General features: G+C 38.7%; 1 protein-coding gene across 1 annotated transcript in view; it reads right to left on the reverse strand.

The window, feature by feature from the left end:
• Positions 1-17,550, reverse strand: part of ptprja (protein tyrosine phosphatase receptor type Ja) — an 88,297-nt gene extending 70,747 nt beyond the window's left edge. The window contains exons 1-2 of the mRNA XM_017709540.2: positions 17,445-17,550; positions 17,307-17,333 (exon numbers count right to left, since the gene is read on the reverse strand). Of these exons, the coding sequence (XP_017565029.2) occupies positions 17,307-17,333; positions 17,445-17,550 (133 nt within the window). The remainder of the gene's footprint in view (positions 1-17,306; positions 17,334-17,444) is intronic.
• Between the last annotated feature and the right edge of the window lie 635 nt (positions 17,551-18,185).

Consider the following 18,185-nt stretch of genomic DNA (forward strand, 5'->3'; position numbering starts at 1 on the left):
ATCCCATATAAGTAAAAATAATGCATGACCATGACTTAGTAAGGCGTGATCTCGTTCACAACAACCAAGGCAAGTCTGAAAGTATCTCTCAGCATACACAAAGATTGTGGTGGAGGCTCCATTTCAGTTTCATACTCTAAGTCATGTACATGGTCATTGCATTCCCATGCCTTACTAAGTCAGGGCCACGTGTTAGGAACTTGTTCCCACACTTTACTAAGTTGTATTTTTATTTATACAGGATGTATAAATAGTTTGACAGCCCACACCAACCAAGGTAGGTGTGAAAGACAGAGATTCTGATGGAGGCTCTGTTTCAGTTTGACACTTTTCGTGCTGATCAGCGCTTCACGCAATTCAAGGAAAGTAGAGTATTTTATGTCATGTCCTGAACTCAAAATGAATGCATAAAGTCATTAGCAATGAGAGGCCCTGCATGCAGTCATCCAGTAAAAAATAATTAAATTAATATCTTCCTTATTATTAATAATTATCACGGTAAACAGTTCTTATGTCTAGAAAGGACTGACTCTCAAAACAGCAGATTCTCTCAGAGTCTTCAAACACAAACTGCCCATCTATTTGTGAAGCACTTGTGTGACCAGTAATGTAAGAATTTATTGGAGTGCTTTGTATTGCATTTATGCTATTTTTATCTCTGTATCTTTTTTTCCAGGTAATGTCACTGGCTTTTGTGTCTGGCAGTGTCTGAGGTCATAGGTTGTTTAGACTGTAACCTATTTATACTAGCTAGGATACAGTCTTTGAGTGCATAATAAATCACTATGGATAAGAGCGTCTACTAAATGCTGTAAATGTAAGAAATGCATTTTGAAGTAGAATATTGTTGCCAGGCAACCATGGACCACTGAACAATGACAAGGACAAGGCACTCATCATAGCATAATGCATTCACAGATATACAACATATTTCTATGTACACTTTGCTAAATGAGGCCCCAAGTTCTCCTAGCTCCTACATTTGTTTCACCACAGCAAAGAGTTTCTTTTGGCAAACTTTCCAAATTATTGTTTGCCTTGTGCTGAAAATATTTATAATTCTTTATAATTGGAAGTACATATAATAATGTAGAAGACACAGCATCCCCAGGATGCAACCAACTCTATCGAATGTACAAATATGACCTTGGGAGAAAGTATTGTCTCTCAGACCATCCTAACTATCCTTTTTATCATGAATGATGTGCTAATTATTCTACTTTCTTTCAGGTAGGTTCAATACAGGCCCAGCTGTTTGAAACTTCTTAATGTTTCTCCTAATAATGCAGAATAGTATTTCTAGTTTTTTTAAAGCCATTGCCTGATTTATAAACAACAAATGTTTGTGTAATTTAACAGATGAATAGAGGTATTTAGCCTGCATCTCATATTTGTACTCCATTGAAAGACATCATTATGAATGACCCCACAGAAGTTTCTAAAGACTGAAATAAAATCTGGCAATTAGATTTTGTTCGTAAGAATATCTATGGGTGCCAATAATTGTGACACTTTGGGGAAAACCTTTTTTCTCTATATGGGCTTTTAATTTAGGTTTCTCTCATATCAGCTCTGTATGGAGAGGGGAAATATGTATTCAAAGACTTTTTATTATTTAATGTAAGTTTATTATTTAATGTAAAAGCAAATATCCACTTCATGTTCAAGTTCACTTTAGACTTACGAATATAAACAAAGTATGTATACACAAGCATAAACAAAGATGTTTAACAAAAAAAAAACATAACTGATAAGGAGAAAAGTATTCACACACTGCAAACATGTACTTGTATAGCTGTTACTGCCAATTACATTAACAGTTCAGGGTCTCCTTTGTCATATTTTTCATTTTATAATGCAGCAAATGTTTTAGTGGCCAACAGGTCTGGATGGCAGGCAGGCCAGTTTAGCATCCGGACTCTTTTTATACAGAGCATTGCTGTTGTAATACATGCAGAATGTGGTTTGGCATCGTCTTGCTGAAATAAGCAAAACATTCCCTAAAAAGATGTCTGAATGGCAGCATATGTTGCCAAAATATGTATATATCATTCAGCATTAATGGTGCCTTCACAGATGTGCACATCACCCATGGCATGTGCACTAATGTACCCCTATACCATCATGAATACTGACTTTTGAACTGTGCACTGATAACGAGCTGAGTGGTCTTTAATGCAGATGTTGACTTTTTTTTATTTTTCCACTTTGCTTCAGTCCATTTTAAATGAGCTCAGGCCCAGAGAATATGGCGGTGTTTCTGGATCCTGTTTGTGTGTAGATTTTTAACTTACAGTTGTGGATGCAGTGACGAACTGTTTTCACCAACAGTGGTTTCCAAAAGTGTTCCTGAGCCCATGCAGTGATTTCCACCAGAGAATTACATCTTTTTAATGCAGCGCCACTTGAGGGCGCCTGGGTTTTCTCCAGATTCTCTGAATCTTTTAATTATATTATGTACCATAGATGATAAACGTCTTTGCTGTTTTATGTTGAGAAATGTTATTCTTGAATTGTTGCACTATTTGATCATGTATCATGTTATCAGTCATGTTGCTCATGTGTTGCCAATCAACCACCAGGTGTCTTTTTTTACCATTACACAGCCTTTTGTTGCACCTGTCACAACTTTTTTGAGATGTGTTGTTGGCATCAGATTCGAAATGGGCATATATTTTTCAAGAAACAATACAATTTCTCAGTTTCAACATTTGATATGTTGAAGATACAAACTATTTTGTTGCCACTCTTCTGTAATACAAGTCTTCAGCTAAGAGGCCCTACTACTACACTTTCATGGTCGTATTTGTATTATGAGGGCATCAAGCAGAAGCATAGATAAGTAATTCCTTTTTTAACAAAAACGTTTTGCTTTCAATGACTTTCGTTTTATTTGTTTATCTTTTGTTTCTCTTATTGTTAATTTTACAATGAGACATTTACAATGACACAATCTTCATGAAGGTGGAAAGTTTTCATTTAACCCCTTTCCAAGCTATTGCCCTGTCAGCAGTCCCAAAGTTTTATTACTCACTTATATAACCTAAGAACAGGTCAGTCAGTTGCTTTGAAGTCCCTGTAGTTACTGAATAATAAGTCTTATGTGCCAGTCGCTCAACCCAAATATATGCTTATTCTGAAATTGATGCCTGCAACATCAATCTGACCCTGCCTCCTGTTTTATCCATTTGGTGACAGGACTAGTGAGCTCTCTTTCCCTCTTAGCTCAAGTGTTTGCGCTGAGGCAGCTGATCCTGATCAGGCTTCGGCAGCATAGGCTCCTCTAAAAAGGAGCAGAGAGGGAATAGAGAAAGGGAGGAGAGGAGCAGCAGCAGGTGAGCTTGCATGTGAAAGAAAAAATTAAAAGTGGAAACCAGCTTGTTTGTGTTTTTAGAGTGAAATAAAGTTTAAATACTTGCTATGACCGTTTCTCCTACCTCTAGCATCCTTATACCTCGGGAAGCACAGGACATGCTACACCTTAGTAAGCCTGGGATATTAAGACTTTAATTTTTGGCCCTGCCCTTTAAGTACGGAGATTTCTCCAGATTCTCTGAAACCGTAGATGACGATATCTTTGGTTGAAAAACAACATTTTTTAACAATATTGGATTTTTGTAAAAATAATATTGGATTTTTTGCTGATGGATTTTTTTGGCTAAATGACTAGCCTCAACCCCCTGTTGCTCATAAAGGACTGTCTTTTGTAGATTCTCCTTTTATCTCCAAGTTTGATGGTGTCACCTGTTTAAAAAGTTCATTGAACATATTACAAAGTTCCTAGACTTAAATTGCTCCTGTCTCAGCTGTTTTGGAATGTGTTGCAGGCATCAATTTCTGAATGAGCATATATTTCCAAAACCAATTAAGGTGAAACATTAATTATCTTGTTTTCATACAGCTTTTATGTCTTAGGTCAAAGTAGATTTATGAATCAGGAAATATTTATTTACATTTTACCTACTGTCCCAAAAGTAAGTTGTCATCATTCATAGGCCAAATGTAACATTTAGGCTGATTGCTTACTGCCATGTTTTTCTTGTTTGAAATGTTCCTTAATTACTTTTATAAAGTTTTATATTCCAGATATGTTGCTTACCAAACAAAATGGGAATATTCAAAAAGAATAAAAAATATTAACATTTTTTAATTCCTGTAAGTTGCATGTCCTATATTGCCTATTACTGGACACGGACATTGATTAGGTCAAAATGCAACATAAATCTTGATGTCAGTTATCACATGATTAAATGTTTTTTCTGAAGGCAAAGCTTAACTTGAGACATGATGAAATTTTGAAAAATTGTCAACGTTTCCTTGCACAAAACGATAGAGTGCCTTAATTTTGACTGTTTCCTGAAATCATCATAGGCATAAGATAGTAAATAGTATGGTGTAAATCTCTTTCATTAACATATGAAAAGCAAATACTTCTTGAGTATAGTTTGAAGAATGAGTGCATCGTACTTACAGGTGGACTGCCCATAATCAACCTGGAGGACAAAAAAAAATCATTTAAGAACAGAGAAAAGTGAACTGAACACAAAATATTTCTTTTAGACAAGAGAGTACAATCACGATAATACAAAATAAATAAATAAATAAATAATGTATAATGCTCAAATTGGCATATGTAAAACACAAGGAGATACTGTATGAATATAACATAGGCAAGTACAATATGTTACATTAATATTAGAGATGCACAATTGTAATTGCCAAGATCAGAAAAAGCTGATTTTTGCTTAAAACATGAAATTATTAGAAAGACAAATTACTGTTTTTATTTTGGCGGATCTGTGTTGAGATTCCATGACATAATTAACATGAGCCAGGTAAGTGCACTCGGACTGTTACATCTATACCAAATTGTCACAAAATAATTATGCATAATGCATTGTACTAAAATGAAAATTGGACAGTGAATTATTGCATGCTGCTAGTTTCAAATGTGTAGAATAGACAGATATAAAACTTGATATTAAGATATTAATATATTCTTAACATGTTTTGTTGACATTCTTTATATATTTCCAATGTCATTTATCATTATTATGCATAGTTATGCATGTACAATACAAATATTGAAAATATACAGTATAATATACAGTACACACACACACACACACACACACACACACACACACACACACACACACACACACACACACATTACTATGAAATGCTTCAACACAAAATAAAGGGGATATACCAGTGATCTCCTAAACTTGTTTTTTTTAATCATATAGTCATGAATGTGTGTCACCAGTACATGTCATGATATAACAGTGATTAATGTGGAAGACTGTATTTTTAAGTAGTGTTTTTTATCCACCATTAATGTAAAGCTGACTTCTTTAGCGTCACAATAGCTTTGGTGAAACTGCAACTTGTTTGACTATGACATGTCTAGTGCAGAATGCAGAAAATCCTACAAGTCAATGGATGTAGAGTTGTGTAGGTGAGGCATCTCCAAAGGAGATGTACTATGAATAGTCTGTTAATAGAACAGCAACTTTAAAAGGAAAACGTAAAACGCCTTAAACATTTACACAATTTTGAACGTTTTTATGCAACAGTTTTTAGAAAACATAAGTGTTTTGTAAAATCAAAAAAAGTTTTTGTAAAAAAAGGTTTCTGTAAAAACATTATGTAAAATTGTACAACACTGTGCATCTTCAACAAATACAACTTACTAATACTGATATATAGGAGTAGATACTGTGCAAGCCCTGGTACTCCTGTTAACGATGTTTGCTGCAGCAGGTAAAACTATGTGGCTTGATGGGTGATGAGTTCATCACTAACAAGGACATTAATTTAGAATTGCTTTCTGCAAAGCTAACATACATCTTTACTGTGAGACACTCAGTTTGTTGATTTATACTGTAGAATGATATGTAGGAAGCAAAGCTGCACACAGCGAAACAGGTCTAATTTGGTTGGCTGCTATCAATAACTTTGACCAAACAAACCATTAGATGTACTGAGAAACAAATGTGTGTGTCTGGAACTAGATTTGTGCGTTATGACAAGCTAATAACCAGCTTTGTGTTTATTCAGAACAGAATTCATTTATTGGTAATATTCACAATAAAGCTCTTCTGCCAAGCAGTGTTGTTCATTAACATTAAGCTACGATTGCAAAGCAACACGACAATCAAACCGTAATGGTTTAATACTTTCTGCATTAATACAGAATTCATTTGGTATGCAGGACCATAAATGTGAACAGCTAATGTCTTTTAATGATTAACTGATTAACATTCATTGACAAATACATCAATGTTCAACCAAGGCTTTAGGTTCAAAAGTTCATTTAATTTCCAATACGCAATTGATATTTGAATAAGTGGGTTTTCCATTCAACTTGAGGATCGTTTTTGAACTCAAGTGTGTACATGTGTTTCTCTGACTTCTCAGATCGTCATCAACATAGATTGTATAAGAGCTCTGCTGTACTTCCTGCTAGACTCTCAAGTCTCTCACTGTTCTGTAAAGTACATGCAAATGCATGGTGGCATGCATAAAATTTGCATGCTACTGTCTCTCCTACACAGTCCTGACTTGGTCTGTCCCACACACTGATAACAACTGATTTTACTCCCCAATTTACTTGCTCCATGATGAAAGACAATGATTCATATAGTGAACTATGTGATCAATCTGTGCGACCTGCGTGGCTACCTGTAGTGTAAAGTCACAACCGCAAAATTAAACAAAACGTTTCATAGTACAGATGGTAGCTCATCTATTGCTATACTCAATTTGCCTGTCATACACTACCCTGTCTATTAGCAGAAAGGGCCTACAATGTAACCACCACCAGGTGGTTGGGTGGTGGACCACTTTTAGATTCATGCTGTTACAAGTACATCAGGCGCTGCAGTGTTGCTGTAGTTTTAAATCACCTCAGTGTTACTGATGGATTAAGGATAGTTCACCAACAGTCAACAGTGGTCCTGTGGTCAGAAATTTGTAAGACTTTTGCAATGTTATTGTGCTTGATACACTCATACTGGTGCAACACCAGCACCTTGTGTGTAGTGTGTGTAGGAAAAAGACTCAAATGAAAAAATAAAATAGTATTCCTATTATGAAAAGGCCAACAAATACTCTAAGCTTTTTAGGTGCAGTTAAACATTGTGGTGGCTGTGCAGTTGCATGTTTCAATCCCTCCCTCTTTATCCCACCACTTCATCCCACACATTCCCATCATTCCCTCCCCTCCATCCTTCATCCTCTTACTTTGCCATCCTACAGCTTCTTACAACTCCACAACTGCCAGCTTTGTTTATATTACTCACTACCAGCACCAACCCCCACCCCCCACCCCCCACCCCCCAAATCCTTCCGCCTGCCAATACTTTTTACACATCTCTTCTGCTGGCTATATCCCTTCCCACACGATTGACACTATCACAGTTTTGTCCAGCCATTCCAGCTCCCTGTGTCCAACACAACAGTCTCTTCTGGCCTGCACAAAAAAAATCCTCCAATGCATGGACTTAGCTCGCCTCCTCTGCTGGCTCCATTGCTCCGTGCACAATTGAGCCTATCAAACTTCCCATAGTCATCCCACTTGCTAATGCTTGACTCTTTATACCACTCCCAGTCTCTTCTGGGTTAGACCATTAACACTGGTGAACCTTCTTTTCACTGAAGTGCCTTGTATCTGGGTTTCTTCCAGTTCCAGAGTTTTATTTCTTGTTCTCCATCTACCAGGACATTGGTCAGCCTTCCCTTCCAAATGAGTTCAACAATAAAATACTTCCAACTAATAGAACTATATTTTTAGTGCTTTTGTTCAGCCTTCCCAGAACATGCCTGCTTTGAGGACCTTCAGTTGGACAGGAACAGCAGTTCATTAAGCATTGATTTGTTTGATGAGACCTATTTGTTCATAAGGAAGTTTTCTCTGCCACTGTTGCCCTCTGTTGCACGTAAGAATTGAACTAATTTTTTTTTCTCTACCGCAATTTTTTCCTTTCCAAAATTTCCAAAAATCCTCAAAGTGCAACAAGATGAGTCAAGTTGAGTAGTCTACATGTATATGTGTGCAAATTAAATTCTTCCAACAAATCATTTGAATCTTAGCTTGGCACATCTAACTTCAACTCTGAAATGCTCTACCACCTGACCCCCCTTTGCTTCCAACACTGGCACATGCTCTTGTACCACATTGTTGTTTCATGTCCCTCAGAATCAGGCATACATCTGGACAGAATGCAAGACTTCAGAACAGCTCTTTCTTTGGGTGTCACTTACAACATGTAGAGATGAGCCAGAGTTGGGGAATATCATTGAAGAAACAGAGATTATTACGCATTTATAGCATAAGAAACATAACATAAGAAAGGTAATTCACAGGCTCCCTAAAGAACAGGCGATATGCAGGTGCCTACCCTGCGTTGCCACACACTACGCCACTAGTGTGGCCCAACATCACAAAAAGAACTAAGTTGAACAACTGGGTGCATGTAAACACAGATGTTTTTGGCCAAGTTGTTACAAAATACCAAGCTTTAATTTTCAGGGGTTCTGCATGCAAAACATCCTTATGGCTAATGGGTTTGTGCCCAAAATTAGTTCACTATGATGCTGGAGTGACAGAGAACAAATGTACAGGGTAAAGGGTAACAGAAAAACACTACTGTGTCTGTTCCAGCAGTTTCAGCTCAAAAATTTGTGTAAAAGCAAGGAACACATTAAACCACGCAACTATGGCCTTTATGGTGTATTGTAATATCTTAACAATTGATTTGGATTTCAATACAGTCACAACAGGAAAGTAAACTTAACAACTTATCTCAGTCTATAGGCACTGAATATAATCTCTTTCTGTCTCATCTCTCTCCCTCCCTCTCTTTCTCTCTCTCTCACACACACACACACACACACACACTCCCAAATGCTAGATTAAAACTTAAAATTTGCATAGATAGTGTGTGCACTTCTGGTTTGAACACCACATCATGGAAAGTCCAGAACTGCCTTGAAGCAAGACATCAAATGTCTTTGTGAGGTCAGTGAATGCACGGAAAAAATGATAAAAAGTCCAGAAGCAGGGGTGCCAGACAAAATCTGTTAATTAACAGTTCAAAGTATGTTTTCTCAGTTGCGGCAAAAAACTATCAAATGTTAGTAATTTAATTTTTTAGAAATGCTGCTTTTACTGTAATTTGACCGTTTTAGGATAATAACAACAGTAACAACCATTAAAATAAATGCAAATGTTTGTGAAATAAAGGTGATAATTTATTTTTGTGAATGTAAATTAACAACAGCGGTGATAAATATAGTATATGTGTGGTTTATTACATGCATGTTTCTCAAAAAAGAAACATTATTTCTCATACCATTTGTATGGTTCTTTGAAAGTGAAAGTACTTTTTTACAGAAACATTTCCAAACACAGTTCTAAATTAATTCATGCTTACTGTTAAAGTCCCAAATACCAGTGCTAATAATTTGTCTTTGTTGACCACTGTATTAATTAACAGTATACAACAATAGACAACAATGGACTTATGACAGCAATAGATTTTTTTTGTAAATAAATTAGTTTCAACATAAAGACATTATTAGCATGGTCATCAACACCATCAAACTCAAACATCAACAGCAAATTTGGATTGAACAGCAAAATTATCTGAATTTATGATAAGATTCAATTCATTTCTTCCATATTAACATTAATGGGCTAGCATTAAACAAGACTATTGTGTAACACAGTATGTGTAACAACTGAAGACAGAACAACAAAGTCATTTAAATGATATTCTGTGAAGCAAAATATGATATTAACTTACCATGACAAAGTGAACGAAAAGGAAAAGACCAACTATGTGGACCAGCATGTCTTTAAAATGTTGAACCATAGCGGCAAAAATCCTTAATAGTTTTTTACTAAAAATGAAACATGTTGACTTCCTACTGAGGATGTTTTACAATACAGCAATTGTGACACAATGCAAACTGAGCTGTTTGTTCCTGATCTGTGTGTTCAGCTTATCACAGCTATGCTGCACTCAATGATTTGCCTGACAGATGTCTCTGGGTGGAGCATTCGGCTGATTCGGCTGATCGACTTAATTGAAAGCTTAAACCCTTTACATTCCAGGCCTATTACATATTAAGATTTATTATTTATTAACTACAGGGACTTCAATGCAAACTGAGGTTTTCTTAGGTTATAAAAGTGTGTAATAAAACGTTGCCAATGGGCCAATGCCTTGAAAAGGAGTTAATTGAAAACTTCCCACCTTTTTGAAGATTTGACATTTTATTTAATGGCTTTCTCATTGTGAAAATAACAGTAAGAGAAAAACAAAGAGAACCAAATAAGACAAAATTTTCATAAAGGATGTCCTTGAATGTAAAATGTCCGCTTGCATGCTTTCTAAGGCTTAGGCAAACATAAATTCAATAAAAAGGAGCAAGAATGACAAAAATTATGCTTCTCCTTGATGCCCCTACCCATTGTCAAATTCCATCATCAGCGCACCTGATTTTATTTAATCAAGCATTGATTAGCAAACTACATTACATTACATTACATTACATTTAGCAGACGCTTTTATCCAAAGCGACTTACAAATAATACATAGAACAAACATAGTCAGGCCTTAAAGGAGGCCAACTAGGCACTGGATGGTAACTACAATTATTTCTAGAGGAGAGGGATGAAAGTAGTTAAATGTTCACACATAAAACCATTACTTAGCACATGCACATGCACATGCTACTGTAGTTGAAAGATAATTGTGCTGCTCCTGCAGATTTGAAGAATTGCAACACAACAGCCATTGTACAGCTAGCAATGGCGTGTTGCTTTTTTACTATTATAAATTAATATACTTTCTAAGTATTTATGTAGCATAATTAAACCCAACTGGATGTTTGTCACAAACGTCATGCTTTCTTGTGTACATGCACAAGGATAAATCAAAATCTGAGTTTCGAATCTTGGATTAAGAAAGAGAGTTGTTCTTCACTGTTGTAAAATGAGTAAACCACATCTGAGTTTCTGAATCCACTTCATTAGAGAGACCCCAGGTACACACTACTTCTTATTATCCAGTAACCAAATGAAATGGCCTAACATTAATAACACAAAATATTAAAAAAACCTTTTCCACCTTCTCTTTTTTCTTCCTTTGTTAATGCTAACTTGAGTCTCTTAGACAACATATTGGTAAAGTAATAACCCAGAAGTTGTTAAGGGGCCTCCTGATGGGCACAGCTGCTTGCACATGAAAAGCTGCTTATGCTGAGATAGAGATAGCTCTGCACACTTGTTAAATAGGCTGGCTTGTATGTACATTGCATTTCCAAAAGTACTGCCTTTACATGCATATGAACTTGAGTGACATCCCATTCCTAATACATAGGGTTTAATATGATGCAGCTATATCAGCTTCAACTTTTCTGGGAAGGCTTTCCACAAGGTTCAGGAATGTGTTTATGGGAATTTTTGATGATTCGTCTAGAAGTGCATTTTTGAGGTCAGACAGTGATGTTGGACGAGAAGGTCTGGCTCGCAGTCTCCCATCTAATTCATCCCAAACATTTTCTATCAGGTTGAGGTCAGAACTCTGTACAGGCCAGTCAAGCTCTTCTGCTCATTGTCTTTATGGACCTTGCTTTGTGCATTGGTGCGCAGTCATGTTACAACAGGAAGGGGCCATCCCCAAACTGTTCCCACAAAGTTGGCAGCATGAAATTGTCCAAAATCTCTTGGTCTGCTGAAACATTAAGAGTTCCTTTCACTGAAACTAATGGGCTTTTTATTTTGATTTTTCACTGTCCTGCCCCCTTGTTTCTTGATTCCACCCTTGATTGTTCCCACCTGTGTTATCCACCTGTATTGTTAACCCTCATTGTTTCCTGTTATTTAAGCCCTGTGTTTTCCCCTGTTAGTTTGCTGGTCATTGTTTTGTATTCTCATGCGGTGTATTATCTTGTGGTCTTTGTTCTATCCTGCGGTGTTTTGTTTATTTTACGGCCTCCGTGGTGTTTCCGGTCTGTGTTTAGTTATGTTCCTCAGTACCCCCGTGTTGGCTCCTTGACCCTTACAGTCTCCTTGACCCTCACAGTCTCAATCTGTGATGTAAGTACAGTACAGGAACAGAACATGCCTCCTTCTGTGTCATCTTCTGCAATGCTTTAGAAATGCTCATCCTAGGACATTTTAATCTCAACTGGTCTAATGCATCTTATCATTTAATAGAAATATGTGGCAATCTTACCCTCAGATAATTAATCACTGAGTCATCATCGTCATCGTCATTAACCACTTAGGATAGGGTCGTAGTAGGAGTTGGGAGAGCAGACAATCCCAGCCAACCCTGTCCCCTGCAAATTCCTCCAGCTCTTTCCCGGGGGCCATCAAGCCACTCCCAGGCAAACTTGGAGATATAATTCCCCCAGCTTGTCCTAGGATGACCCCAGGGTCTTATCCCGGGTAGGCCATGCCTGGTACACCCCCACTGGGAGGTGTCCAGGTGGCATCCGGATCAGATGTCCGAACCACCTCAGCTGGCTCCTCTCAACGCAGAGGAGTAGCAGCTCTACTCCGAGCTCCTCCTGGATGGCCGAGCTCCTCACCCTATCGAATAGAGTGTAGCCCGCCACCCTGCAAAGAAAGCTTCTCCTGGTTTTTGATCACACTCATAAGAGAAAGGTCAGTGGTGAACTTTTGATGAAACTTGGTTTGACAACATACATACACACAAACATAAATGTAACACAGAGTGAGGAGGCGGATGCATGTGCTGAGATAAGCGTTTTATTGAGGGCAAATCTGGGGTCGTGGTCATGACAGTTCATGTTCATATTACCAACACGGAGAGATCACGGGACAGACATGACAAAATAAACAAGTGTATTGGGGAGCGAGGAGGCGGAGGCATATGTGGAGATAAGCAAGGGCAAATCCAGGGTCATGGTCAAGACGGTCCAGGGTCATAGAACCAACACGGATAGAACGGGGGACAGACATGACAGACCAACAATAAACAATAAGCATGTTCAAACACACAGTAACCAGAATAACCAACAATGCAAACAGTTCAGACAACATTCAAACACCAACAACACAGACACAGATTCAAACAACAAAGACCAGCACACACAAGGAGCAAACACAGGGCTTAAATACACAGGGAAAATGAGGGACAGGCGGAAAACAGGAGAAGACAATCAGGGGCAGAGTCACGAAACGAGGGGGCTAAACCAAAACAAATGCACATGGAAGACCAAAACAAAAAGCACATGGAGTGGGAGGAGCCAATCATGACAACAAGACAGAGGCCGGAATAACAAAACATCCAACAAACATACAGTTAGGCCCAGAAATATTTGGACAGTGACACAATCTTCATGATTTGGGCTCTGCATGCCGCCGCATTGGATTTGAAATGAAACAACTGAGATGCAATTAGAGTGTAGACTTTTAGGTTTAATTCAAGGGGTTGCACAAAAATATCCTATGAAACGTTTAGGAATTGCAACCATTTTTCTACAAAGCCTCCTCATTTCAGGTACTCAAAAGTAATTGGACAAATGAACTTTACCATAAATAAAATGTTCATTTTATTAAATGTTTGTTGCACTTTGCACTTTGTTGAGACTCCTTCACAGGCAATGACAGTCTGAAGTCTGGAACTCATGGACATCACCAAATGTTGGGTTTCCTCTTTTGTGATGCTTTGCCAGGCCTTTACTGCAGCTGTCTTCAGTTGTTGCTTGTTTGTGGGTCTTTCTGCGTTAAGTTTTGTCTTAAGCAAGTGAAATACATGGTTAAACAGGTTGAGATCTGGTGATTGACTTAGCTGTTGCAGAATATTCAACTTTTTTGCCCTAAAAAACTCCTGGGTTGCTTTTGCGGTAAGTTTTGGATCATTTTTCATCTGCACCGTGAAGGGACGTCCAATCAACCTAGCTGCATTTGGTTGAATCTGAGCAGAAAGTATAGCCCTGCACACGTCAGAATTCATCCGGCTGCTCCTGTCACGTCATCAGTAAACACTAGTGACCCAGTGCCATTGGAAGCCGTGCATGCCCATGCCATCACACTGCCTCCACCATGTTTTACAGACGATGTGGTGTGCTTTGGATCATGAGCCATTCAAAGCCTTCTCCATACTATCTTCTTCCTGTCATTCTGGTACAGGTTGATCTTGGTGGTGAACCAGTTTGGTTGGTGAACCCTCTGTATTTGCTCTCATGAGGTCTCAACTCCAGATCTTTTACTTGCCTAATTGATGATGGATTAATGAGGGAATAGCCCATGCAGCCCATAAAATAGCTTTTGAGATAATTGTCCAATTACCTTCGGACCCTTGAAAAAGAGGCAGCTACATATTAAAGAGACGTAATTCCTAAACCCTTCTTCCGGGGTCGGCACTATAAGCGCATGTTGAGTATACAACTGTACCTTGAATATGGTTTGGTAAACAGCTAAAATATCCAAATATTTCCAGGCTTAACTGTACATGAAACAAAGACCAGCCAAAATAAAGGACAAACACAGGGCTTAAATATGAAACTGGGAAGATGAGGGACTGGTGAAAATAATCGGGGGGAGGCAATCAGGTGTGGAGTCACGAAACAAGAGGGCAGGACTGAAAACCAAAACAAAGCACATGGACAGAACTGGGAAGTAAACACAACATGAGCACATGGACAGGATTGGGAGGGGCCAATCGTGACAGTAATCACTCTGGAATTAGCCAGCTTTATTGGTTATGTTCTGCCAAACACTTCATTCAGACATACTTGCAGACTTAGCTTATTGAGATGATGATCTGAACCTAGATTAATGTATTATTCAATTAAATTCAAGTTTACTTGTATAGCGCTTTTTATGTTGTTTTATGCTCTTTTTATGCTATGTATGTTTTATGCTCATGTTGTCACAAAGCAGCTTTAAAGAAGTTTGAAAACATACAATTACAACATATATCCCCCAGTGAGCAAGCCAGATGTGATGGTGGCAAGGAAAAACTCCCTCAGACTGGAGGAAGAAAATTTTGGGGAAACCAAGACTCACAAGGGGAGACCCATCCTCCTCTGGTCAAACTGTATTTACAATGTAATGAGATAAATACCAAAAAAAAGCTAAGATCTTTGTTTGAAGCTGGATAGTAAAGCTTTAGAAACTATACTGGTAGAGGCAGTCTCTGACTGAGGCAGTCTCTGACTGAGTCTTTATGAAAAGTGGGAGTGAGCAGTCTTTTCCTATTTTAATGCTGGTACATCTCGATGGCACAGTGATTTAATTGAGGGTGTTGCAGATTGGGTTGGTGATAGGTGAGGAGGAGGCCCTGATGGTCAGTCTTCCAACAGTTTTCAGCAGGACAGGAGGGCAGTCATTATCTCAGGAAGAGTACAGAGACAAAATTAGTTCTGCTAAGGAGTATGACTGTAGGAAATATATAAAAAATAAAATAATTAATAATCCTGGATCTCCTGCCTTTATCTAAAGGGGAAGGCTAATTATCAAAAGCTAAACTAAACAAGTATGTTTATAGTCCACACTTAAAGGTTGAGACTATCCCAGCGGACATCTGGCGGAATGCAGGATACACCCTGGACAGGTCGCTAGTCCATCGCAGGGCATGATTTGAGTCATTTTTCTTTAAATTTACTTTTATTATTTGATATGTTCTAACACATTATCAATCCTGTATCAACTTGGCAACATTGTAAATAAGAGTCAGCCTCAATGTTCTCTGAGGTTAAATAAAGGTTGATTGATTGATTTGACTCTCTCAAAAAAGCTTTTACATCTGCTCCTTTTTAAAAATGACCTGGTCCCTCTAGATAATTCACCATTGAGGTAGATGCTTCAGGTACAAAGCCCTGCGAGGATGGTGGGGAGAGAACCGCCAGTGACGGGGGGTGGAATGCGAGTCCTAAACACTGCCAAGGGACACGAGTGATGGTGGGAGGAGGACATCAGCCACCAGAGAGGGGATGACGACGATAACAAACACAGGAGGCATGAAGGCGGGATGTGAGTCCCGAACCTGAACCCTGCCTCCACCGTCCTCTTTGAGCCTGCGTACTGCATGTCGTGCTTCGGTGCAGTATTATTATAGTGGTCAGGAGAACCCTCTATAGCATTCTTTACACATAAACTAACACCCACTGAACCGAATTATGGGGATTGTAAGCTTCTGGCTTTAAAGCTTCCTTTAGAAGAATGGAAACAAAGGTGCCAAACATCTGTTTAGAGCCCTTACAGAGCATAACAATCTAGAATATCTATGTACTGCAAAATGCCTCTACCTTCATCAAGCATGCTGGTCTTTGTTTTATTTCACAATTTAATTTCAATTCATCTTATCGCCCTGGCTCTTGAAATAGCAAAGCAGATTACCTAGAGGTTATCAAACCCAAGATTAAGCAGAAATCTCCCACCCTGAAGAAACTAAAACTCAGCAATTAATATCCAATCACTATTGGTGGAAGTCAGTGCACAGCGACATTCACACCTTCATTTGGTCCTGATCAATGTGCTCCTAATGCAAGACACCCAAGACATTACACACTGATAAGCTCAAACCAATACTCTTTCCAAGCAGACCCTGGTCCCACATAGCCCTTGACTGCATCACTGATCTTCCATTATCTCAGGGATTCACTACCATACTCACTATTGCTGACCAATTATAAAGATTTATTCAAAGCATAAAATTTATTCCCTTTCCTTCTCCACCCACCACTTTCCAAACCGCTGAAACTTTAGTCAATCAAGTCTTCCATTATTTGGTATCCTGAAGATATTTTACCTGACAAACTCTAGGTAGACTTTTTTGAACATATCGAGTTTCGATAGTCTGACGTCAGGATACCATTCACAATCAAATGGTCCATTAAAGCAAATGCATTAATTAAGGATTGAGCAAGTTTATTAAAATATTCTGTCAATACAATCCTAATGACTGAGCATGCGTGTGAGGCAGACTCTCCAGGCTGATTAGAATCCATATTCCTGTTTAATCCAAAAACACAAAAACCAGAATCAAAGTCAAAAACAGTCCAAAGGTCAAAACACTAGAAAAATCCAAAAACAGCCAAAGCAGCAAAGGGAGATCCAGAAGAAGAGTCAAAGAGTACAGAAAAGGGTCAAGGCAATCCAAAAACATAAACAGTGAGGAGACAAGGCTTGGTATGCAGATAGACTCGCAATACTTCACACTGAGTAGTGAAGGTCCTTAAATAGTCAGGTGAAATGAGCTGCAGGTGAGGGGTCAGGGTGCAACAAGGGAGAATGTCAGTATTCGGGTGAGGCTGACCTCTGGTGGCAAGGTCGGGTATCACACCTGACAATGGGCAGAAATTACACAGACATTTTAATGATTGGTATCACCCCTTTCCAATGTGTTCTCGGGATTTAACCTCCTGTGGCTCCATGGACTGGACTTTCTTCAAACATCCCTGGATGACTGAATGCGACATAGTGAGGGGGTCTGGGAAGAGATGCCTCAGAAGATCAAGGCTGTTCTTCAACACTTCAAGCAGCTGGCCGACCATCACCATGGTAACACACCCTCTTACCGACCTGGAGACGAGGTTTGGCTATCGACTCTGGGCTTTGGGTTTGCAGAGGGAAGTAAGATGTTACACCCTAAAAACATAGGTCCTTTTAATGATGTTACCTACAAGGTTCCATCCATTTTCTAAGCCGCTTCTCCCTCAGGGTCGCGGGGACCTACAAGGTTAATTATTATTGGGTTTCTTTTTTATGCTTTTCATTTTTGCCAGCTACTGATTTCCAGGATAAGAGGGGTCCAATTGCAATACTTGATAAACTGGGAGGGATATGGCTCTGAGAAGCAGTGCTGGGTTTCTGCTGGAGAAGTCCTTAGATCTGGGATTAATTGCTAATTTCCACATTCTGTATCCAGATAAGCCCACTCCTCGCTCTAGGGACCGCCAAAGAGGGCACTACCCAGTTCGCTCTCTGGTCATCATCACACTAATAAACTAGATTGTGAGTGTAGACAAGGGCTTGGTTTTTCAAATGGAAATAAATCTTGTCTGCCTATGTATGCCAGAAACAGAGCTGTGGAGGAAACCTTATTGTCAGTGCTGGACAGTGCTGGATGATGTAGCTTATAGATATGCGTCTGCCAATACCACTCAAACCACTAGCCTCAATGTATCACTCCCCC

This window comes from Pygocentrus nattereri, chromosome 25 (genome assembly GCF_015220715.1).
Source record: "Pygocentrus nattereri isolate fPygNat1 chromosome 25, fPygNat1.pri, whole genome shotgun sequence".
Taxonomy (NCBI): domain Eukaryota; kingdom Metazoa; phylum Chordata; class Actinopteri; order Characiformes; family Serrasalmidae; genus Pygocentrus; species Pygocentrus nattereri.